The 26,275-nt window shown below is 55.3% G+C and overlaps 1 protein-coding gene across 1 annotated transcript in view; it reads left to right on the forward strand.

Annotated features, from left to right (window-relative positions):
• Nucleotides 1-26,275, forward strand: part of GUITHDRAFT_137244 (hypothetical protein) — a gene marked incomplete at both ends in the record, with an annotated part of 27,042 nt that continues 767 nt past the window's right edge. The window contains 3 exons of the mRNA XM_005834798.1: nt 1-15,636; nt 15,694-15,827; nt 15,942-26,172. Of these exons, the coding sequence (XP_005834855.1) occupies nt 1-15,636; nt 15,694-15,827; nt 15,942-26,172 (26,001 nt within the window). The remainder of the gene's footprint in view (nt 15,637-15,693; nt 15,828-15,941; nt 26,173-26,275) is intronic.

Genomic DNA, 26,275 nt, shown 5'->3' on the forward strand with positions numbered 1-26,275 from the left:
ATGCCTGACATGGCGGAAAGCGCTGCAGGGAGGGGAGGGGAACATGCAGGGGGAGGCTGCCTGAGGGATGAAGAGAGGCAGAGAGGCAGATGTGAGGAGGAGAGTGCTCGGGGACTGCATGAGAGAAAGAGGTCACGAGGTCGAGGTCGGGACTGCGCTGCTCTGGCATCCGTGAGGAAGGTTGGTTTTCAAATTGGGGCGGGAGGGATCATGGCAAGGATCTTCGTAGTCTTTAGTTGCTTCGTGCTGTCTCGGGGTGAGAATGTGACAACGATTCTCAATCCTACTGGGCACTTGAACGAGGCATTCAACGTGAGCTTTTCAGGGTCCGGGTTCGACAGCGCAGGAGTGTATTCATGTACTATCAACCGCGGGAGCATGTTGGAGGTTGGCTCTGCACTCAGAGTCGATCCCGATCTGATCGTCTGCTACTTCTCTCCATCTTCAAGACTGCCCGGAGTGTGGAATGCAACATTGCTGAGAGATGGCCTGTCGGTGCAAGTGGTGGGCAATAACGTTCTCACAGTCTTCCTACCGCCGAAGTTGTATGCATCCTCTAACAATTATTCTTTTCCTGCTCCCGATTGCAAAGGCTCCTGCTGGCCAATCTACATCCCTCTTCAGGGTGAGGGGATTCTGCTGAGCGAGCGAGGCAAGTTCAGTTGTGGTATCGTGAGCTCGAAGGATGGCAGTCAGATCCTGCTTCAGACGAGGATGGATACCATGCTTTCTTCCGCATTGTCGTCCATCGTTCAAATCAGCCAAGATGGGAGTCTTACGTGCGCCATAGGCACTGCAGATTCCTTTCCTCAATATTCCCAAGGGACTTTCAAGCTGGTAGTCATGTACCAAGGGAGGCCAGTGGAATGGAACGGGGATGGGTTGACGTTTCACTTGGGGGAGGCTTGGACACACACAAGCTGTGATGGCTCTTCTTGCGCACTGAGTGCGATGGGAGAGACCGAATTCCAAGTCTATGGGTTTGGTTTCAGCAATTCCTCGTACGACTGCCAGTTCAGTGGGAACGGTGTAGATGTCACTGGAAAGGTTTCGTACGTAAGTCAAGTGCAGTTAGCCTGCACAGCTCCTGCAAGGAGTCAGACAGCATCTAAAGTCTCGTTCTCGCTCCACAACTCTATGAGCAATCAAGTTCTTTTCTCAGGCCCTGCCGTTCCTACCTTCCGTTACTTTGCCGCCTGGTGGTTCCCTATAACGCCCGTGTTTTCAGTGTTGGGTGTTCCAGATGCAGGTTGGACAACGCCGCAGGTCTATCAGAATGACAAGGTTGTGATCAATGGAGTCGGCTTCAACCTGTCAAGAAGCTATGTCGCTCATTTCATTGGGAGGGATGTGAACGGAGACAGATTGGAAACGGTCCAGGCTGATCTGCAAGTCGTTTCTGAAACGCGCATGCTGTTGCAAGTTCCTCAGTATGGTGGACCAGAGGCATTGGTTCTTGTTAGCCTTTACGAGTGTAGCTCTGAACAGAACTGCCAACTGCTGTCCTCTCGTTACGATGGCAATCGCTTCCGCTTCGTTGCAAGTGTCTTCCATATGACAGTTTTGAACAGCAGCCTGTGTTACCCGCAGGGATCGTACCGTTGCTGGGGGCACATTTCTAATCCAATCAGCATCACTGTTGCGGGTCAAGGGTTCAATCCTTCCTATTCATATCCAGTGTACAGATGTCGATTTTCTTCTCACGACAATCAATCATTCTATGTCCTTTCCGACAGCGTCGTCGCTGTTGATCAGCACACTATTGTATGTAGCATGCCAGCATGGCCTTTCTTATTCGTTCCAAAAGTGGAGCTGACGATATACTCGATGATCTCAGAGGTCACCCTGTCTGCTGGCCTCTCCAACGTCAAGCCTCTCTACTTTTTCCTTCCTGTAGTCACCCGGATGGCTCCTACCGCTGCTCCTGCCTCAGCTGCCCTGCTGACGCTCAGCGGGTTTGGGTTTGCTGGGAACACCTCTTGTTTCTTGCATGTACAGGAAGACTCCCCTTGGCCCCACGTCTTCGGCTTTCGCAGGCTCATGCTGCCTGCCAAGAGGTTGTCTCCTTCAACTTTGAATTGTGACCTCGGGGACCTTTGGGGGATCCGATTCCCTTCCTCGGTAGCAGATGTATACGTCATTCAGTATCTTGGTCTGGGAGTAGCAACGCCCACACACTATGGATCCATGGAGGCCTCCCTGTCGGTCAACTTCAGCTCACCCGACGACATCTGGCCGATCGAGAGTGGAATGATGCTGATCGTTGGGCAGGAGGTGATGATGATCAAGAGCGCCTCCGACGGAGGGAGTCAGTTGGTGGTCAACCGCGCGTGCGTCACTTGCGCCATAGGTGTCGAAGACGTCTACCTGGTCCTGCCGAGAAATTCCAGCTTCGTGTTCAAGTTTTACTTGTCCCCTTGGTACTCCATCAGCAACACAGACTTGTACTCTGCCGGGGGAAGTTTGGTTCTTCAGGGCTATGGCCTGTACAATACCAAGATCCCAGAAGCAAGAAGTCTAGCCTCCTCAGTGACCAGCGGACTTTTGGCAGATTTCACTCCAGGGAACTACGCAGCAGGAGGACTTGTTTATGGGGTACTGTTCGACCTGTTCCCGGAGGAATACGTCTCTGTGACCGGAGTCGACGTCTCCATGAAGGCTGGAGCGGGTCATGTCTGGGTTTACACGAGAAAATGTGAGTGCAGCCTGTGGTTCAGCGAGTTGAACCTCGACGACTGGCAGCTCGTTGCCAACGTGAGCGTGGAGGGAGGTGGCCTTGTAAATGTGAAGATCAACGATGTAAATATCTCGGCCAACGGCAGGAGAGGTCTCATGATCCTCTCTGACCTCTCCTTCGCGTATGCCAGGTGTGACAGCGCTTACGGAGGCTGCGGCACCAACTCGTCAACTGACAACATCTTGACGATCGAAGCCGGTCTCTCCGTCTCGTCCTGGGTCAACGTGATGGGTGAACCAACACTGCTCAAGGAGCAGTGGGGCAACAGGGCCAGCCCTCGTTTCTTCGTCGGCAACGTCAACTATTCCGTGTTACTTGGGGATACCTACGTCTGTGAGCTTCAGAACGAGGCTGAAACTGCCTTGTCCGACTGCTCCAAGGCCATCTCCACCGCGAGGATCGACGAGCCTTCGCTGGTGACTTGCAACTTCCAGCACCTTGACACTGCGGGCATCTTCAACCTCCGTCTGTTGAAAATCACCAGCGGAGGGAAGGAGTACCTCGATGCCCCGACGTACAACGTGACCGTGCACGCGTCCTGGATCACGTTGGAAGGAAACCTGACGCTCCCCAGGTGGGGTGGGAGTGACCTGGTGGTGTATGGCTTCGGCTTCTCGATGGCCGGCATGCGATGCCGCTTCTCCGCTCAGGGCGTCTTCATCGACACCAACGTCACCGCCCTGCAGATCCATGACGTCTGCCGTTTCCAGTACTCGAGCTCCGTGGCCATTGCAGGCTGCCAGGAAGGAACATGCATAGTGCCCAAGTGGCCCACCTCAGATCTGAGCTCCCCCTTGACAACTGTGGAGATCAGCGTTGTCGACGCGGCTAGCCGAGTGATAGACTGGACGCCCCTGGCCTCGACCTTCCCTTACACGTTGTATGGGATGACGGCAGCGGGCAACTCGACTAGCGGGTGTGGGTACAACACAACCTACTACCTCGTCTCCGACTCGCCCGAGTACACTGGGCGATCTGCAACCCTGTACGAGGTCTGGTCCTACGTGACCCCGTCGGTAGTCCCGGCGACGGGGGAGGAAGACGTTGTCATCTCGGGCTACGGGTTCAACAGCAGCGGCGAGTACGTGTGTGCAGTCAGTATGCTGGGCCATAGCGCCTTGTACTCGTCGCAGGTCGTGAATGACTCGGCGCTCCGTTGTAACCTCAAGGAGTTTGTGTGGGGGAGTCACTTTCCTGCTTTCCACTCAGAGCAGGCGCTGTGGGGCAACGAGGGAGAGGTCTCCGTGCTCAAGTCGGTAACGGCAGTCAACGGCTCCGACTTGAACGACCATGTAGGGATGTATGAGGAGATCCTGAGGCGGGGCCTCAGCCTGTACTTGATGGGTTGTGGCAGTATCAGATCGCTGCTGGTGCAGGAGCAGAACGGAATCAAGTCAGCGGTCTTGGGAGACTTTCTATGGGGGGACGGGGGCGGTTGGCAAGCATGTGACTCGCTGACTGTCATTTCGGAGGTGAAGAACGAAGAGCCGAGGTGCGAGAGGTTGGCAGGGAGCCTGTTCTGTGACAAGTCAAGGTCGACTTCCCTGTCGTTCACCTCGAGCTGGGGCTCGCAGAGCAGGCAGTACTCGGTGACGAAGGAGAATATAGCGGTGGAAGTGAAAGGGAGCGGGTTGGACGTGTCGAGCTGTTACTTCCTCAACTTTACATCTGAGCTCGGCTGGCAGCTCTCTTCCTTTGAGAAGCCGCGGAATTCAACTTTCATCGGGTTTGTGTTTCCCGGATGGAAACTGAACAGCGTCAGGACAAGTCTGGAGCTTCATCGAATTATCTCCGACCAGCCCATCCCATCGTGCGAACACTACTCTTCAATCTTCAACTCCTCCGTCACCAACAACACCAACACGTCCAATACTTCGAATGTGAGCGATGTATTCCTTGACACCATGGCTTCGTTCAACTCTTCAAATATCTCAGCAACGAACAACTCAAACACAACATCAGACCCTTCCCTTTCTTTCTCTACTGAGCTTGCCGCCTTCAACACTACAGAACTAGTATGCCGCAGCGGATATTTTCCGGACTGCGAGGGTGGAGAGCAGGTCAACTATGACTTTCTTGCCGAATGGTACTTTGGAGGCAACGACGCGAACTCGGTCCAGCTTCAAGGGTACGGCATCGGAGAAAACTACAACTACACCTGTGTCTTCCAGAACAACATCGGCGAATTCCAATCAGCACTGAACATAACCTCGCTAACTTGTCCGATTCCATCAGGCTACTTCTCGCCTTCGTACCTCAACATCTCAGTCATCTCGTCGCTTCCTCTGCTCAGAAACGGGATCAGCGATACTGTACAGACTTTCTACTTCGGTCTTCTCCAGGGCCTCAGTGCCAACCCAAAGCTGTCTGGTCCAGCATCGGGAGGGTCCGTGGTGAGCGTGAAAGGATTCAGGTTTTCTGCTTCTGCCACGTACACTTGCCTGTTCTCAAGGGAGCTGGAAGAGAGAGAAGAGCAAGCGGAGTATGTCAACGACGAGCTTCTCCTCTGTCCCACTCCAAACTGGGGCAAGGATTACCCAGCCATGGGGGGCAGAGTCCAGGTTGACATCGCCTACGAGGGTTGGAAGTTTGCCAAGGCCGACGTCGACTTCTCGTTCGAGTTCTACATGATATGGAACTCTTCCTACGTGTCACTCCTACAAGCGTCAGTCAAGGGCGGGAGCAGCCTCGACCTCCGCGGCTTCGGCTTCGTTCAGTCGGTCGAGTACTTCTGTCTCTACGAAGCCTTTCAGACCACCGTGGCTGTTCGAGCAGACTACACGACGGTGACGAGCTTGACTTGTCCATCGCCAGTGGTCGATTATCCTGCGACCACCGTCACTGTGAGCCTGTCCTACTCTTACAACGGAACAAACCTGTCAATTCCCCAGCTGGATTCTACCACCCTCTCTCTTTCCCTCTACGAAGTGGTTGACAGCGTCTCTCCCAGCTCGGGCTGGGCTAAAGGCGGCCAGAAAGTCGTTGTGTTCGGCCAAGGGTTCGTCCCTGAAGCAAACTACTACTGCAAGTTCGAGCATGGGGAAAGCATGTCGGTGAAGGCGAAAGTGGTGAGCACCACTGAGCTCTCATGCAACGTGACAGCATGGGATGTGCACGAGACTGTCGGCCTGGAGATTCTCAGGGAAAGTGCGAGCGTCGTCCACTCGACTCAGCTCTCCTTCACCTTCCTGCAAGGATGGGACTGGATCGAACCGACCCTTGCCTCAGCTCGAGGGACAGCCAACGTCACCATCTACGGCTTCGGCTTTGACGTATCTCCCTACCTCTGCAGATTCTCGTCCGGGAGCTCCAACTTGACGACTGAGGCCGCCGCGATCTCCCCTGGCCTCATCGTCTGCCCCGTTCCAGCATGGGGCGCTGACTTTCCGGTCGCTCCCAACGAGACTGTATCGCTCGAGCTGCTGCAAGGGATGGAGGTTGTGCCCTTCACCAACTCAGGGTTGGAGCAGGTGAGCTCGGCTCCGTGTCAAGACACTTCCTGTCAGCTCCTCCTCTGCTTCGAGTGGGTCTCTTACAACATCGACAATCAGGACAACGGGATGTTTGCTGGGGGCTCCAGCAGTGACGGCAAACTTGTTACAGTCCATGGGTTCGGCTTCTCCCCGGATTTCACCTACACGTGCGAGTTCACCATCGGAAGCTGCAAATATCAACAAGTTGGGACTATTCAGAGCTTCCAGGAGCTCAGCTGCCCCGTCCCAGCTCTTGCTGCCTCCTGCCCTGCTTCGTCAGGGACTCTGCAGCTTCTCCTGGAACCCCTCCCGTCTCTCTGTCCCGCCCTGTCTGTTCTGAGCCTCACCTACCGGCCTTCATGGTCGTCGATGGGCTCGCTGCGACTGCCAGCGAGCGGGTCGGAGACGGTGATGGTGTATGGCAACGGGTTTGTAGAGGGCTCGATATATCAGTGTCAGTACGTGTGTGCAGGAGTCAGTTTTACCATGAAAGGGTACTGGAGGGACACAACCATCCTTGAATGTCACTCGCCCACCTGGAATTTCGCCGCTACCACGTGCAAGGTGTCGATATTGCAGGACAGCCACATCGTTCGCTTCCTTCCCCACCCGGTGAACTCGTCTGACGTCGTCTTCTTGTATCCTTGTACTGACGGAGTCGTGGCGCCATCCTCGTTCTCCTCCATCGGGGGATCTATCCTCACTGTGTTCGGGTTTGGCTTCAACACAGACGTCTCCAAGGACTACATCTGCATCTTCTCCGGCCCTTCACTGCAGAACTACACGCAAGCCAGAGCGGTTGATGCCAACACCATCATCTGCCGAGCGCCGGACCAGTGGGGATTGACGAGGCCGTCAGGACAAGTCGCGGTGGAGGTGACGGAGAACGAGGTTCCATTGCCCTGCATCAACTCGTCACGGTGCTGGTCCAACACGACCGTGAGGTTCGAGAGCCTTCCTCTCATTCGAAATCTCTCCATCTCAACCTTCTCAGCCTCGGGCGGGGACACTCTGACCATCTCGGGGTATGGCTTCGGGTACTGGCCAGTAGAGTTGGAAATGCCGGGCAAGCTCTGCATCTTCAGAAGCAGCCTGTCGCCAGGTGCAGTGTCAGTGCAGTCGTCGATCTCGGTGGTGAGCCCAGCTCGCATGGAGTGTCGAATTCCAGAGTGGAACTACAGCACAATTTCCACCGGGGTCCTGCAGGTCAGACTGCAAGGGGCATACGTCCCGTTCCTGCCCAACGGCCAAGTTACCTCGCCCTTCGTCTTCGAAGCCGTGTGGGGCCACAAGAATGTCTCCCAGAGTCTGGCCAAGGGTGGACATGTCGTGAGCATACAGGGAGTCGGGTTTCGGCTCGAGGCGACTTACTCTTGCGTCTTTGACTATCAGGGCAATGCCACGTCATCAACGGCGCAGTTTCTTGACACCCAGAACCTCCTCTGCCTCATTCCGAGCTGGGTCTATCCTCAGGCGACTGCGCGTTTTTCTGTGCATGACGTGTCGGGGAGCAGGGAGCTGGACAGGCTGCCGGGTACCGACGACTCGTTCACCTTCTATCAATCCTGGGACTCAGTCTCTTCCTCGAACCCCGTCGATGGGCTGGCGAGCGGGAACGAAGAGCTCCTGCTCGAGGGGTTCGGCTTCGTTCCTTCGGGCATGTACCGCTGTGTCTTCCAGCGGTACGTGGACGGAGAGGTCAACCAGACCATGACGGTTGAGGGACATTCAGTGAGCCCCACTACAGTCTCTTGTCAAACTCCCGCCTGGGGCCTGCAGTACGTGGCGTTCCAGGTCGAGGCCGAGTCGGAGCTGAGAAAGGAAGGGCACACGGCCGTGCTCTTGACGATGGATGACGTTGCAGTCAACTTCACCAATCGCACGCTGGACGCTGTGGAGGTCGACACCTTCTCATGGTACGAGCTGTGCACTTCGGTGGAGCAGAGGGTGGATCAGCCGCAGAGAGGGTCATGCATCTTCCGCTTCCTGGTTGCCTGGTCCTCCCAGGGCACATTCCCTTCCACGTTTTCTGCTGCAGGAGGGGAGCTGATACACGTGAACGCGTTCGGCCTCTCGGCCTCGCTGGAATACCTGTGCGTCTTCTACTATCACACGGGTGACAGCCTGCAGTACAAGACTTTCTCCAACGACATCACACGAGCATGGCAGGGGTATCGGTTCCTGCGGAGGTTCTTCAGCCCGATCAACAAGACATCATTCGAATGCACCTCTCCTGCATGGAACTACCAGCACGTCAAGAACGCGACGCTGGAAGTGAGGATACAGGATGAAGTCACCGACGTGTTCAGCTGCCAAGTGGTCAGCAAGGCTCCAGGTCCTCCCAGGTATATTGAGTTTCTCCCTGGGATCCTGCAAGTCAGCCCGACGAGCCTGCCAGCGCTGGGCGGGTTCTTGATAACCATCTCGGGCTTCGGCTTCGGTAACGAGAAGCACGTGTGCGACTATGGGGGGCTGCAGCAGACGGAAGCAGTTGTATCCACTTGTTGTGAAATCCCTCAGCAACCCTGCATGTACTATCAGGTGCTGTGTGTAGTGGAGGATTGGTACTTCGACCCTGGGCTCTTCAACCTGTCCGTGATCCCTGCCTCGCTGTCCTCCCCGATACAGTTCTACGACAGGAACGGAGAAGATTTCGTAGCCAAGGAACAGTTCGCGCAGACTGTAGATTTCTACACTGTCTGGAACAAGACTAATCCAACTTTCTTCGACCGCCTGGGAGGAATCGATGGAGGGAGGTCGCCAGCGCTGACGATCACTGGGAGAGCTTTCTACGAGCAGAACAAGTACTTCTGTGTGGTTGGGAGCACCCTCAACGAGAGCGCAATGCAGCAGGCTCAGAGTGAGCCGGCAGGCAGTATCGCCGATCTCCTGACTTCCTACTCCAACTTGGTTGTGGAGGCTGTTCACTTGGAGTACAGCCCAGCATACAGGGTGAGCAGAAGCGAGGTGGTATGCATCCCTCCTGTGTGGGACAACAGCACCTTGTGGCCGTATGCTGCGTTCCCCGTCAACCTGAGCATTGTTGTGATGTCAGGGTCAGAATGGGGCATCGTTCCCTTCCGATCGCCTCTGCTCTCGCCTTCCTGCAATCAGCAGATGCTTCTACTGGAGGCGACAACCGCGGATGCCGTCCACATCAACAAGCCTCCTCAGTTCTACACCAAGGGCAACATCTTTGTGCCGGCCGACTCGTCCTACGTGATCATGACGACTGAATGGATCGAGTACCTCTCGGCAGGGAACACCTATGACGGGAGGAGGGTGGACTACGTGGAGTCGCCTCAGTCCCTCACGTTCTCAGTGCAGTTGACGACCAACGAACAGAAGCTGTTCACGCTGCCTCCCTCCATCACCAGCAACGGCACCCTCCAGTTCAGGACCAAGTACCTGGCGTCAGGCAGAGCTGAGATCTTGGTTCAGCTCAAGGACAACGGAGGTACAGAGTTTGGAGGGGGCGATCTCTCCAGCCTCAAGAGGTTCTTTGTCTCCCTGATCCCTCAGATCGACATTCCGACATTCCAGTTCGGAGGCAAGATCGTGGTCCTCGAGGCGGAGAGCTCGGAGGCGAACTCCAACTTCTTCTACCGCATCATGACTGACCTGATTCACGGGCCCTATGAGTTCTTCCAGCAGATGACCTTCAAGCTGGTCCCCGAGGAGAACGAGTACCTGTTCGACCTCACCATCACTAACAACTTCGACTTCGGGTCCGGCCTGAACCTATTCTTCAGAACGCGAAACTTCACCTTCGGCAACACCAGCGTTGAGATCGTCCTCAACAGCTTCGACTTGATCACAAGGCAGTCCAGCTCCCTCAACAAGACATTCGAGGTTATCATCATCCCCGTCAACACTCCACCTTCCTTCCAGCTCGCCGTCGACCTGATCACTGTCAACCAATCCTCTTCTCGATCGTGCCATCAGTTGGCCCATCAGATCTTTAAAGGGCCCACCACCTTGTCCTCCCTTGTAGGCCCGAAGGGAGAGGATTGGTTTGAGAGCGCGCAGGATCTCACGTTCAAGATCAGTGGAGGAGGAGGAGGAGGAGGCGATTGCTTTGCCGACCTGCTGGAAAACGTGTCCATCTCCAACGATGGGATACTCTGCTTCACCCCGGTGCCCCGCATCGTCGGCCATGCGACATGCTCGCTGACCTTGTATGACAACGGAGGGACCTTGAACGGAGGGAAGAACGTCTCGGGCACGCTGGACTTTACCGTTGAGGTCGTCCCTGTCAACGACGAGCCGTTCTTCAGCTTCAATGAGGTTGCCTGCGAGCATGCATCTCAGTATGCCTGCCAGGTGAACGACAGTTACTTCGAGGTCCGGGTGCCTTCGACCTTCCTAGGAGAGTGCTCGAGCCCTGTCTGCCAGGGCTGCGACTTTCCGATCCTGATCTCCAACTTTGCCAAGAACGTCACGGCCAGCAGGCAGTATTTGTACAACGAGCGGAATCAGCAGTTGACCTTTGACATCGTCCCTGAGTCGAACGTGTCGCTCCTTTACAGCAACCTTTCCATAACCCTGGAGACCATCTTTCTATGCATGAACAAGGACGTCCTCGGATCGGAGAACTTTGGGATCTCCCTGTGGGACGACGGAGGTTCGTCCAACGGCGGGGTCAACAACTTTGGGCCCCTTCTCTTCCGGATGACAGTGTACCTTGTCAATTCAAGACCGACCTTCGACCGTTGTGACAACGGAAGTTTGACCTTCTGGCAAGGAAGCGGGGGGCACATGATCCCCTCGTTCATCTACAACATTGACAACGGAATCGGAAAGCTGAATGACGTCATCGAGGCTGACCAGATCGTAACCTTCACTACCTTCCCATATTTTGACCTGCCAGGTTTGATTCAAGATCCACTGATCTACCGGAACGGGACGCTAAGCGTATCCATCGGAGCTTCCATCAACGAGAAAAACTTCTCCTTCGAAATAAAAGCGCAGGACAACGGAGGGACTGAGGGAGGTGGGGAAGACACCACAACGTCGAACATGATGATCTACGTGGCCAAATCGTATCGGATCGTACAAGTCCACCTCGATCCAGGCGTCGACTGTCTGCACTTGGAGGAACAGCTGAAACATGCTCTGCTTCCTGAGGATAACATCGTAGATGTCCGCGTCAGCCAGTGCTCTACCGGTAGCGAATGTGACGATACCGTCAGGAGTGACCTGCTCGTCGACCTTGAAGGTCTTTCTGCAAGCAATAGAAACGTGGTCTTCATATCGACTGACTGTAACCCGTCGCTGCATCTGGACCTACAGGGTTTCTTTGGGCTCAACTTCAACAGCAAGACTTTCAACAGGAACTCTGCACGCGTCCCTTCGTTCTCACTGGCTCGCGAGACTTACTGGACGTACGAATACGGTGAGCTCGCCCTGCAGGATGCTTGTAGCACCTCCGATTACTTGCAAGTTCAGCTCGACGACACGCACATGAGCCTAACCCTGAAAGATTTCATCAATGACATCATTGGGCCAATCAATGTTGACATCGGATCCACGGGAAAGCTCGAGTTATACTTTGATATCACACCGACGGAGATCGTGGTGAATGATGCCTCCTACATGAATAGCAACGACACTTTCTTTGCAAACACAAGCAGATCGGTAACTGCCTTCTGCCCCATAGAGAGCAATTGCTACGACAACTCTTTCTTTGTGAACTGTTCGATTGAAGTTTTTCTTGGGAAGGCACAGAAATTCTTGAATGGGCACGTCGTGTATAATATATCAATGCGGAATTCAGATCAAAAAGCTGTCTTCACAGTAACAATTAACCCTGTCAACCAAGAACCTCGTTACACAATGGTAAAGACGAGCATCGAGCTGGAAGAGAATGTTACTCTTGTTTCGAGTCAATATGAGTTTGCTAGTGACGTGTTATCCGGGCCTCCGGTCTACGACGAGCTCCAGCAGCATCTGACATTCCACCTGGAGACACTGACGGGCTCGTGGCTGTTTGTAAGCCCCCCGACTATTCTGATTGCTTCGCAGAAAGCATACATCAACTTCTCTGTGGTGCCGTTCTTGAATGGTAATGCAAGCTTCGTCCTGACCTTGTACGATGACGGCGGCTACATGTGCGGAAGGAACGTCTCCACTAGCAGCAGTCTTTCAGTGACTGTCCATCCTGTCAATCAAGTCCCTTTCTTCGAACTCAGCTGCTCTTCTCTCTCTGCTTCAGAATGTGTCAACACCTGCGGACAGAACAGCTGGCCCGATTTCTCCTCGTGCTCCTATAATATGAAACTCTTACAAAACTGCTTGACCTGCTCCCCGGCTCCCATGTCAGTGAACTGTTCTGCTGGCAAAGTCCCCTTCTACCTGCCGTCCTTCGCAATCAACATCAGGCCTACCGGCTACATGAGTACCTCGACAGATCGGGAGATCGCAGCCATTGAAGACGAGAGCGATCAGTCGGTGTCGTTCTATGTCCCACCTGCTGGCCCTGCTGATTTGATCTCGAGTCTCGCCCTCGACAGCAATGGCAACCTGTCGTTCTGTCTTCAGGAGAACTCCGTCGGCTCGACATCCTTTGCTATCGAGCTGCATGACTCTTTGGGCGGTGTCTACGGGACTGCGAACCTGACTGTTGATGTGCAACGTGTCAACCAACGACCGTCATTCTCCCTTTGCAATGGAGGGATCGTGAACGTGTGGAGGGGCATCACCTATCATCAAGTGCCGAAGTTTGCCGACAACATCCTGAAGGGGGATTATTACAATGGGAATGATGTTGAAAATTTTCAGCTCATCACTTTTGTCGTCACTCAGTTCAGTGATCTCTCAATCATCAACACGACAACGGTAACAGTGACGTCAGAGGGCACGTTATCGTTCGAGGTCCTGCCGGACGCGTTCGGCACCGTCACGATGATCGTCCATGCTGTGGACAACGGAGGGACACAGAACGAAGGGGTTGACACGTCAATTGCACACACAATTCAGATATCTGTCATCGGATTTTACGCTCAACTGACAAGAGCTGTGCAGGGAGCTTGCCCTGAGGTTGAGATGCTTACAAACAACTTGCCGTTGAACTTGAGCTTCGTGTATGGTGGAGGAAATGACGTGCAGGAAGTCAACTTGGCCCCTGTGTGCGAGGGCAATCAGCACGTGTACTACAATGCATCGGACTGTAAGTTCATCTACATCATGATGCCTTACACCGAGATCAGTGCCGACTTCCGTCAGAAGGTCAAGAGTTGGGCAACAGAGTATGGATGGACGGTCTCGTACTTCGATTATAGTGACAGCAGAACCTCCTCTTTTCAAACGAATCAGAACTACACATCCTGTGAGTACGGGACTGACTTGACTGTCGACATTCTGTCCTGTCAGATCTCCGAGTACGTCAACGTTACCTATGACGGCACTGATCAGACGATGTCTATTGTTGTTTTGAATGTTGTTTCCAATGTAGTTGGCCCTAAGAGTGTTTTGGTCAATGATATGGACCAACTTCAGCTGTCATTCCAAGTCTCGACCATGTCTCAGTACGTCTTCGACTATCAAGCTGACATACGAGCAAGTGACTCGACCTTGATCACCGGCGGCGAGGGTCACTTTGACATCACTTGCGATCAGCAGCTAGAAGGCTCGCGGATGGTTGTGGTTAAGTGCACCCATGGGAGTGTTCTCCTGGGGAAGGTTGAAAAATACCTCAACGGCCGGATGAAATTCCAGGTCAACATGGACGGGACAGAGAGTCGAGCGGAGTTCGAGCTTGACATCCGCCCGATCAATCAGCAACCAAACTTTGAGATCTCAAGGCAGCTCATCGACGTTTACTCCTCAGATCCTGATCACTACATCTATGACTTTGCCTTCGGAATCTCGCCAGCGCCTGAGGTGACCACTCAATCCGAAAAGTGCATCCAGGACGAGTACAAACAGAATGTCATCTTCAAGATTGCCACCATTGACATTTTTGGCGACATCTTCTCTATCTTTCCCTCCATCGTAACTCAGGGGAACAAGGGGGCTTGCAGCGACTTCTACTATCCCAACGGAACTCTGACCTTCTCACTCAACAAAGGGCAGCAAGGTAACGCGACGCTGCAAATATCCGCCAGCGACTGCTACGACAGCTCGGCGAACTGTAATCCCCAGGGGTTTCATCGAGCAAACTTCACCATCGTAGTTCAGCCCGTGCCAAGGCCAACATGCTTCCAGCTGAGCTCGAGCGTCTACCAGGCACAGCAGTCAGACTCGGCGCAGGTCTTCTGGATCCACGGGCTGCTCAAGGACGAGTATGGTACTCACCAGTCAAGTAGCGCAACCTTCGAGGTTCAGGGCTACGACCAGGGAGCGATCTCAGACGCGCACTTCTACCCCAACGGCAGCCTCATGCTGGCAGTAAGCAAGTACACCTTCGGCAAGTTCCCCATGGTGATCCGACTCGACGACCCAGCGAATGTGGGGCAAGAAGGGGGCGATTGCTTCCTACGGAACTTCAGCCTTGACATTGCCAAAGAGAACTTTCCGCCCTACTTCTATCTGTCGACTCCAGTGATCCAGATATGTGAGAACCACAACTACAGCCAGCAGATTCTGGTGGATATCGCCACGTCGAAGGATTCAGAGGCAAGGGATGGTCCACAGAACATGACTTTCTGCGTTGTGGCGCTGGGTGAAGAAATGAATATCTTCCAACTCGGCCCATCTGCTGGGGTAGATGGAATTTTCTCATTTCAGCCGATACCGAATCACTTCGGCCATCGCGCGTTCAACATCACGCTGATAGACGAGGGCACATGTCAGGATTACAAGTCGGCCAGCGCTACCTACCAGCTGGACATCTACATCACGGCCAACAACGACCCTCCTTCCTTCCAGCTGTCAAGTGGTCTACTGCTAGTCAACGAGTCGTCGATCGAGGGATACTTGGTTGAGGTAGAGCAGTTCGCGGTGAACATCTTGAAAGGTCTTGACCTGCCATACCCCTTCGGAGATCAGGACCAGAACGTCTCGTTCCACATGATCGTCAAGGACGTGTCAGTTCCCGCAAGGTACCACATCTCCTACGGAACTGTCGACACCTTGCTGCTGGACAACAGCTGGCACATCAGGCCGAATGGGGCCCTGGAGTTTCAGCTGCACCAGTATGTCAACGGCAAGGCAGAGTTCGAGGTCTACATGGAGGATGACGGAAGCCTCGCTTGCGGGGGGGCGAGGCAGGCTCAGCAGAACTTCACCTTCCTGCTGGAGGTCCTGCCGGTGAACCAGAACCCGAGGTTTGAGTTCTCTCCCTCCTCCGTGCAGCAGGGCGGCGAGATCCCCGTGCTGTGGCTTCTCGAGTCGAGCCAAGACATTGTGAGGGAGGAGGGGAGGAACCTGCTGGTCAACGTCACATCTGGCGAATGGGACGAGGGCGACCAGGGCCTGATCTTCCAGGTAGACCTTGTGGTCGCGCCTGATGATGAGATAGGAGCTGATGATGTTTCTTCTCAGGTCGAGTTCGTGTCCGGCGATCCGGATCTGCTCTTGGGCCCGCAAGTCGTGCTGAACTTGAGAGGTTTCGGCTGCAGCTTTGCTTCTGCTAGGCTTTGCTACTCCTCTGCGGATTTTCTTTTCAGGACGGACAGGTGATTGAATCCTCCTCCGACCTTCTCTGCCTCTTCTCATTGTCTTCAACCCTCTTCCATCCCCAACTCCTTGATCTCCATCTCTTCCAATCGCTGATCATCTTTGCATTTCAGCCATCGTTTCGGATCGAGCCTCTACAACTTCGTTCTGAGAGACACGGGGTCTTATGCGGGGCCGAACCGAGGAGAGACGAGGAAGCTGCTGATGGTGAACGTTGTGCCTGTCAACGACGAGCCTCGCTTCACCATGACTGAACATCTCCTGAACATCCGGATGGGTGAAAACTGCAACCTACAAGCTTCCCAGGCGATGATGTACAACCTAACGATCAGTTCCATCAGCAACAACAGCGAAGTCTTCAACTTGACTACTCTAGCTGACCTGTTAGTCTTTCCGACGGCCTCGTCATCGCAGCAGGACTTGTACCGAACTATCTCGGACACTCTGAGCACGTTTACAGGGAAGAAGATGTCCGTGAGCCTCAGGGCTCCCTGCGTCTCGGGTCCGTCAGACTTATCTGCCCTGATGAACATCACTTGCTTCCTGTACGTTGAAGGCTGTCGGGATGCCGCTGACCACCTGGCCGTACGGAGCCAGCTGCAGACATCGATTGCTGGACTTATAAGTCTGAGGGACTCAAACTCGACCCTACCTGTCTCGGTCTCCGACGGGACATTCGCGTGCCTTTTGGACCGCAACATCTTCGTGGTCCCGAACTTCATCACCAAGTTCACCGTTGGCCCGTTCGAGGGCTACAACCACGACAAGAGCACAAGGAGAAGCTACGAAAACCAGACGGGCTCCTTCGAGTTTGCTAACGTCAACGGTGCCCAACAAGAAACTCCCGTCATCCCTCGCGTCCTCCTGCCCTGCGGGTCCCTCGTCTTAGAGGTGACCAACTCTTCCATGAGCAGCACAAACTTCTCCATCACCCTCGTGGACTCTCATGCTGACGACGGAACCACCCAGCGCTCCCAGACTGAGCACTTCGTCGTCCAGATCCTCCCCTACGTCAAGCTTCCCAGCTTCGACCTGCGTGTGCAGGAGTTGACGATGTTTGAAGGGTCTGGAGAATTCTTCAACAATTCTGTGGCATACAACATACTCTCTGGATCAGGTAACTGGGAGAACACGACCTTCAACATTGTAGTGCAGTATCCAAGCATGTTTGCTGTGCTACCAACGATGACGCTGGATGGATCCTTGAATTTCACTCTCTCGCCATATCAACATGGGACAACAACGCTGAGCATAACCTTGCTGAGTGTCTTCCATGACTACAAGACCTCGGTGATCACCTCGGCGGTCAAGGTGATAGTGTTGAAAGTGCTGCCGGTAAATCAGAAGCCCACTTTCATAGTGCGGGACGTGTTCATTGTGAAGAACTGTCCGGTGCAGGCAGATGAAGCATGTCAGAACAGGTTCCACATCGTAGAGAACTTGGTGTCGCAGCTAGTGGTGGACATGCCGAACAAAGTTTGCAACTCTCAGGGCGTCTTCTGCGACAACCAGAATGTCACCTTCTTCATTGATGACGTCACTAACCCCTCGTTGTTCAATCTTCAGCCAGTGGTTCATGCCAACGGTTCGCTGGTCTTCAGCGTCAATCCTGACCTGACCGGCGAGTCTTTGGTGATGCTGCACGCGACGGACGACGGGCCCATGAACAGCGACCCGATGTTTGCAGGAGACAACACGTCCACTCGACACTCCTTCAAGATCCTCATCGATACCATCGACTACCCGCCGACCTTCGCCCTTCAGCGGAACGTCTCATGTGGAAACCTGAACGCGACGAGGAACGAGACTTGTACCTGCCCGACCCTCGAGAATTCAACCATGAGCTATCAGGTCTGCTCGGTACCCATGAACATCCTTCGTAACGATTCAGTCAACGTCGAGATTCTCCAGGGAGCTGGTCTCCTGCGGATTGACAACTTCGCCTCCTACGTCTCTCCTGCCGAAGGGTTCTTTGCGAGACATAGATCGATCTTCGGGTTCCCAAAGCCTCCGGCCAGTCTCGTGACGTCAGCCGTGAACTTCACGGTCCAGAGGAGCGACCCTGTGGCAGCGATCGGAGGGCTGGGCAAGTATTACACAGACTATGTCGTCTCACCTGACAAGAAACACATTTATGCCGTCCAGAGGGACACAAACTCTGTCTCCATCGCGCAGATTCAGAATCAAAACATCTCGCAGACAGCGTTCCTGGACAGAAGGTCCGACGGCGAGGACAGGTTGAGATTCCGAGGCTTCACCCAGTACGCTAAGAACGACAGTGACATCATCACATACAACCTGACCGACCTCTGCCACTTGTCGTCGGTAGTTGTCGATCACAGGCCCTACATCATGAACTCGGCAGGATGTCAGTACATTCCAGAACCTGCGCCTGTTCCCTCGGACTGCCCCATCGACAAGCTGACTGTCCTTTGCGACATCAACTGCTGCAACGAACTTCTGCTGCAGACTGTCGGAAACTGGGTCTTCGAGTCTGCTAGCCTCTATGGTGAGCAGTCCGTCCAGAAATCCCTGTCGAGCCTCGGCAATCTGACGTGCAACTCCAGCATGTGTGTGTACTCCAGGAACAGACTGCAATCAAACTGCGATGAGAGATATGACACAGTCTACGGACCCGCCACCTTCCGCGACTCGTCGGGGGTGTTGGGAGCGGCTCTGGTGCTCGGGGCAGGCCTGAGTTGCAAGTCTGACGTGTATGCTGACTGGGACCGGACGCCACAAGCGAGCATGTCGCCACTCAACTTCATCTCCAACAACGGCGTGAAGGAGTCGATTCAACTGAACATGTTGAACCCAAGGTTGGTAGTGTCCGGGGACACGACCACTGTAGCAAGTGTGCTGCAGAAGCAACTGGCCGTCTCAATTTGGTTCACGATCGAGAAAGACACGGTCGAGTCGGGGCTGGTGAGCGCGGGATACTTTGCTACATGCGTGAAGGGCTGGACGATCTCATATTCAAGAAGCTCTACCAGTACCTCCTTCTACTTCAACTTCACCGCCAGCAGCAGCATCCAGAGGAAGATCTTAAACACTTACCGCAGGACCCCGACGCTGGAACTCGGCAGCTGGGCTCACCTGGTGGTGTCCTACAACGGGACGGGAGTTGACTTCTACCTCAACGGAAACCTCGTCCAGTCAAGGATCGCCTGCCCAGCTGACTGTGGGGTCCTCAAGTACACTTCCGACGCACCTCAGTGCAAGTTTGACAACCCGTTCTTGCTGGGGGACCTGGGAGTTACCAGCAACCCTCAGCAGCACACGGGGATGGTAAGAAGTGTCAGGATCTTCAAACGAGCCCTGGTTGCCAGCGAGGTTGACTTCCTCTACAAGCTGGAGAACTTGACAACAACTGTGCTGCTTGACAACTACTGGGTCCACGGAACCGGAAGGGTAGTCAACAAGACCATCCTTGGGGCGATATCGCCTAGTGGGGACTTTGCAAACACGAATGAGTCGACGAGCATCATGTTGCACGGGAGGTTCAGCAAGGGCTTCGGGTACCGCTGTGAGTTCATCACTGCAGGGCAGACGGGCGTGTCCAACATCTCCTACCCCATCTGTGATGACCCTCTCTACTGCAGCTACCTCATCTGCCTGGACATATTCTGGCCTTCGGGGATGAGAGCGACTACGATGCGACTGATCCGACGGAACATGACGAGGGGAACAGAGGCGACGGTCTTGCAGCGCTTCTGCTTCGATGAGAGCTGCGGTTACATCCCTCCTGACCAGCGGAATGTCAGCGACTGGTGGATGATAGTAACGGAGGACGGGTCCACGAAGCTCGACACAGGCTGCACGGGAGTTCTCACAACCTTCCGCTTCATCATCCGGTCGGAGATCCAGAGGCTCGACGTGACGTCCAAGGCCGTCAGCCGGGTCAAATCTCTATCGCCGCTGATAGTGACTCAGGACTTCAAGTTTGACACCTACGCCGTCAACGTTTCTAGCCGCGCCATCATCGAAACAAACCTCACGTCAAGGAACTTCACCATCAACGTCGGCCTGTGGAACCGGACGGTCTGCCCGTCGGGCACACTGACTGTCATCAACACGTCCGTCTCCATCCTGCCGTACTTCCATGACTTCTGCAACAGCACCAACAGCACGTGCAAGGGAGGGATCTGTACTTACTTCAACAACCTTACCGTCCTCGGTGTCTCCTCCATCACCCCCTTCGAGTTCTCCGGTCAGACCTACCTGATGGTGGCCAACTACTGGGACGGGAAGAGCACCTCAGTCTTCTCCCCGCTCCTGCACATTACTGTCAGCGGCACCTCGGGGGATGTTGGACTAGTCCATGTGCAGTCAGTATTCACCAGCGGGGCCAGGAAGTGGTTGTACGTGGATGTGAACTCTCGATCCGACGACAGCAGGCCGCTGCTGATCCTGACGTCCTTCGTTGACAACTCAGCTGGCTACCTCTTGAACTCCTCGAGCGGACTTCCCTTGCAAGCTTCTGACCCTATCCCGTTCCCAGTGTGGTCCTCCGCGTCTTCCTGCTCCTTTGAGATCTTCAACGTCTCCTACGTGGCTTTTGCCTCCTTCACGAGCAACCAGGACTCTACCATCTTCGCCCTCGGCGTCCCGAAGAACTCGACATTCAGCTACTTCGGCGACCGGCTGGTCCCTCACGATCGGGAGTTTGCCAACAGGCGGGTGACTGCGAAGAAGGTCCTGTCTTTCACAACCACCAACGCCTTTGACGTGGTACATCTCACCGCCGACAACCGCAACTTCGTCATGTTCGCCAGCTTCATGCTCAACGGGGCCTCGCAGATCTTCGAGCTCAAGGGCTCCGGAATGATCTCGTCCGCTGACCTCCTGCAGTCTCTGAATGTTCCCTATGCCACGTCCTTGCGCGCCTTCACCTACAGCGTCACCTACATCATGGTGGGAAGCGCATCGAGATTGACAGAAATGTATCGGTGGAACGGGACTCAGTTCAACGGCGCTCTGTCCGCCAACACACCTGCCTCTGGATCGTCAGGAGGACAACAGATCCCGTTTGCGAATGTTTCCTCGATTGACCTCGTGCAGTGGCCGAGCTCGGACGGGCTTCATACCTGCAACAACCAGGTCGCCTTGTTGTTTGTCGGGCTTCGATCGTTCGACCCGAATGTCTCGGCCAGCGTGAAGATACTGAGGGGATGGAGGGAGTGTGTGTCAGAAATGCGCAGGCCAGTCGCTATCGACATCCTCCCTACTGGCAACTTCGTCTACATCGCATCTGCAGAGTCTCGCTCGATCTCCGTCTTCTGGCGTGACCCTGCCGTCGGACATCTGATCTACAGCAGCAGCGCCTCGTTCACCTCAGGATACTCAGCTCTGATGCAGCAGATCTCCACCAACGTGATCACCAAGGACAAGCTGCTGAGCAAAACCGACTTCGGATTCCCTTTCCGCTCCATCCGGTCGATCCAGGTGAGCGCGGATGCTCAGAATCTCTACGTGACGAGCTTCAACGACAATGCGATCACCGTGTTCAACGTCGACCAGACGACTGGCGGACTGACTCGCGTGCAGACGCTGAGTGAGGGGCAGAGCATTGCTGGGACTGTGACGAAGGGAATCAAAGGGGCGACGGGGCTGCACATTGCCAACCTGGTGTATGTGACAGGATGGTTGGACGATGCTGTGAGTGTGTTCAACAGGAACTCGAACGGAGAGCTGGGGTTCTGCGATGCGACATACAACGGAGAAGTGAACTTCCTGTCTTTCAACGTGTCTTCACCCAACACTCTGATCCCGATCAAAGCGCTGACCACGACCCAGTCATTCCAGGAGGGGAGCTTCTACCCGAAGAGGATCGGAAGTTTCAGCAACAACTGGGCTCTGACTGCCCGAGCTACGAGGCACTTTCAGATCGACCAGGTCGACTACCTCGCTGTTGCCTCTAGCGATGGTGAGACGGGCGTCGGAACCGTCACGGTCCACCGTTGGAGCTCTTCCTCCACCAAGTTTGTCCTGCTCCAGACTCTCTCCGGCAACCAGGCGGCCCATTCAGTCACCTACTTCAACATCAGCGACCGTGCCGGGCATGTCCTGCACTACCTCGCCGTCTCCAACTCCATGACTTCAACTTGCAACCGTCAGTCAAACGGGGTCAACATCTTCTCTTGGAACCAGGGCCAGCAGCTGTTCGAACTTTTCCAAAACCTTCAGAACACTGATCCAGCCCGCGAATCCCTAACGGGGGCCGTGCACGCTGAATTCTTCACCTTGAAGGGAGACGTGCACTACCTGGCTGTGGCGTACTATGACGATTGCTATAGAAACTCCACAGTTGAGTCCGTCATCTACCGCTGGAACCCCTATGGGTGGATGCGGCAGACCAGCGAGACGGCGATGACCTGGACCCCTGGCTTCGAGCCCTTCCAGAGGGTCCAGACGTTTGGAGCCGTTTGGATCGAATTCCAAGATCCAGTCCTGGTGATCTCCAACTTCTATGACGGGCATTCTTGCTCGTTTGACAACGTCGACGTGTACGTATTCAACAAGGATCTGTACAACGACATGCTGCGAAGTCCAGCTGGATCGTTCGAGATACGGCAGAAGATAGCTGGACATGGGACCACGGGGACCAAGATCTTCAACCTGGAGGGGGTCGGCATGCTGATGGCTGTCGCAAACAGGCAAGCCGATCTCTACAGGATGGACGACATGAGTGTGTTCGATGTGGATCCTGTGATCTACATATGGAATGACACTTGTGTGAACCAATGGACTGAGAATCGCCCGTCGGGATGCTTTCTCTTGTATCAGACCCTGCAGTTCCAGTCTTCCATGGGCAACGTCACCATCCCCGACAGCCTCTACACAACAGCAGCCTCCTCCGGCTCTTCCATCTTCAACGAGTTCCGTGCCAACATGACGGCAAGGTACTGCATGGAAAATGCCTGCACGACGTCGGACGACGGGGCGACGAAGGTAGTCAACCATGTCCGGGGAGCAACGAGAGTTCACTTCTTCGAGGAGGGAGGCAACGTGTTCCTGGCTGTTGCCCAGTCAGTCTGCAACTTCAGTTCCTCCAGAGCTGCCTGCATCGGGGAGATGGGGATGAACGGGGCTGTTCCGCAGTCCAAGTCTTCCATCTTCCAGTGGGAGGCGAGGACGAGAAAGTTTGTGGAGATGCTCGCGATCAACCAGGAGGATGCCAAGTACCCACGGCATCATCAGTACGCTATGAGAGTTGACGTGGGTCAGGCTCTCAACATCGAAGACTTCGTCATCGGCGGTCAACACTTCCTGGTCTTCTCCAGCCATACCCACGGAGCGCTACTCTTTCTATGGCGCTTCGAGCTGGTCAACGGGATGACTGGGCCCGTCGGTGTCACCACGGCCGATACCGACGCAATGTCAACCATCTTCGTGCTGAACGAGCTAGAGCACTCGCTCGTCACTTTCGACATCGCCAGCGTCTACGACGGTCTTGGCCACCGACAGAGTCTGTGCGACAACGTGGGCTTCAAGTTCCGGGGAACGCAGGTCGAGCAGCTGCTGACCAAGAGCGGGCAGGCGGTGGATCCGAGCAAGAAGTCAGCGATGGGGCTGAATGGAGCAAGGAAGATCATTTCCTCCTGCCTGGGGTCAAACTCTTCTAGAAACATCTTCTGGTTGTTCCAGACTGCCGACTCAGCATTCAACAACATGTGCAAGGTCACAGTCCTGGCCGGGCCGAGACGGGACGAGGAGGTCTGTTCTTCTATAGGGACGGCGATCAGCAAGGCCGGGGAGGCTGTTCCCTGCCAGTCAGTGAGCTTCCTCGTAACGCAGTTGTCCGCTGACCCCCCCCAATTTGTCCTGCCCAACCTCACGCTGCATATCAACGGGACCCTCTCGCTCCTCGCTCCCAGCATCAGCGGCTCCGCGAGCTTCAAGGTGGAGCTCTTGGACGACGGGCTGTCAACCAGCTACGAGGGGAGGCGGTTAGGAGACGATCGATCCTCGCCGAGGTACTTTAACCTGGTCGCCATCCCCACCACCTCCGTCCCCTTCTTCGTCCCCTTCGACGTCTTCTGCAACCAGGGCACAGGAACACAGTCCCTCGTGTTCGCTTCTGACCTCTCCTTCGGTGCTGCCGGCAGTTTCATCTCGGACATGTACTGGGAGTTCACCTGGTCCAGGGCAACCTTTCTACAGACCCAGCCACTGCTCTCGGTCGAGCTGGTTGAGGGCATTCCCATGGGTATCGTCAGAGTCACCCCTACCGCCGACGGCTTCGGGAGCACAGTCTTCACCGTTCGCCTCGTGAACAGGTACTCCCTGACGCTGAAACGCGGCAGCTTCGCCTCTGTCTACAAGAACTTCACGCTGACCGTCCGGCCTGTCAACCAGCCGCCGACCTTCAGGCCGAGAGTCCCTTCGCTCACCGTCATGGCCGGAAACGGAAGCTACTTCGAGAAGGGTTTCGCTACGCAGCTCACGGCAGGGAATGCAGCAGAAGACAAGACACAACTTGTATCGTTCAGCATCGCTGGCATACACTTAGGAAGTCAGTACTACACGCAGGACCAGCTCTTCAGCAGCTTCCTTCTCAACTCTACCGTCCTCGCGTTCACCGTCCTCCCCAACACAACGGGAACTTTCAACCTGACATTGATGATCAAGGACAACGGCGGAACGACGGACGGAGGAGTCGACTACTCGCTCGTTGGCATGCAGCTCGTCGTCATTCCTTCTAACAAGCTCCCCAAGTTCGCTCCTCGGGCTCTGAAGGTCCCAGAGGCGAAGCTGGTCGTCCCCCAGGTCTTCACTGCCTTCTTGGTCCGAGAGATCTCCGACCTCAAGTTCAAGGCGAGGAACCTGAGCTTCTGGACCGAGAGCTCCAACAAGAACCTCTTCCTCCAGGGACCCAACATCTCCTACCCTGACGGCACCCTAAGCTTCACTCTCAACCCCTTCCACAACGGCGTTGCCAACCTGACCATCTGGCTCTATGACTCGTCCCAGCAGCTCAACAGGAGCACCAACAAGGACTTCTTCACAGCACAGCTCACCGTCATCCCTGTCAACGACCCTCCTACCTTCAACGTCACCCCCGAGTATCGTTGCGTAGAGAACAGCGGGCCGCAGATAGTCCGGGGATTCGTCTTCGACGCTCTCCCCGGCCCTCCGGACGAGAGCTGGCAGAGCATTTTTTACAATATCAGGATCGAGAACCTCTCCCCCAACCTCTTCTCCTCCTCCCCGTACCTCGACGCCAGCGGCACCCTCTACTTCACGAGCGCTCAGGACGCCCATGGCACAGCGACGCTCCTCATCTCCGCGTTCGATGACGGGGGGTCAGACTTCGGAGGCCTCTCCACCAACGCCTCCCTCAGCTTCGTCGCTGTCGTCCGCGTCCTCCCGCTGCCGAGGCTGCTGGGAATCACTCCAGCAGTCCTCCCGTCCAGCACAAGCATGCAGGTCACAGTTCTTGGGTTGTACTTCGGGTCCACGTACAGCAGGGGATACGCAGCGGGCGAGTATCGAAATGCGCAAGTCTTCTTCGGCAACCGATCATGCGCCAACGTGTCCATCCTGTCTGACAGCAAGATCCTGTGCGAGACGCCGCTGCTCCAGGGAGCCCAACAGCTCTCGCTGCGAGTCAACGAGCTGGGGCTGGACCGGCGAGTTTCTCTTCCCAAAAACGTCTTCTTCAACTCCTTCTACGTGGGAGGCCTCGGGGTCGGGGCGACGGGCGAGGGTTTCATGGGATACGGCTACTCGGCACTGAGCTCCGGAGGGGTTCAGTTCCACCCTGATGAGATGGCAATCGACGGTTCCATCCTGGCCCTGTACACAGAAGCACACGTCATCGTCTTCGGCGGCTCCTTCCGGTCTGTGAACTCCGTGATGGTCAACCACATCTTCATGTGGAACGGGGTCACAGTCAGGCCCTTGGGCTTCGGAGTGGACGGGGAGGTGAAGGCGATCGCCAAGTACGGCAAGAGCCTGTTGGTAGGAGGATCCTTCACCAAGGGCTACTCCACACGAGGAGCAGCGACTCACAGCGGCGGCCTGATCAGGTGGGACGGTGCGCGATGGCAGCAGGTGGAGGGAGTTCTGCAGGGGGAGATCCGGACCATTGTCACCAACGAGAGCAGCATCTTCGTCGGAGGGGAGTTCAACCAGTTCTGCTCGAGGCCCTTCAACGGCATCGCCATGTTCGACGGGACGCAGTGGCGGTCGCTCGGGGACGGGGTGTCAGGGGGGAGCGTCTCGGGTCTTGCCGTCTACGGCAGCGTCCTCGTGGTCGCTGGCAGCTTCACAAGCGCCAGCAGCCTCCCCATCGCAAAGCTCGCGCTCTGGAACGGAACTACATGGAGAGGCCTTGGGCGGGTGAGCTATTTCTCCATCCCAACTCCATCCTTGCTCCATCCCTGCTCTACCATCCTTCCCCTTCCCCCTCCTTCCTCTCCCTCTCCCTCCCCTTCCTCCCTCC

The sequence above is a fragment of the Guillardia theta genome (genome assembly GCF_000315625.1).
Source record: "Guillardia theta CCMP2712 unplaced genomic scaffold GUITHscaffold_24, whole genome shotgun sequence".
Classification (NCBI taxonomy): domain Eukaryota; class Cryptophyceae; order Pyrenomonadales; family Geminigeraceae; genus Guillardia; species Guillardia theta.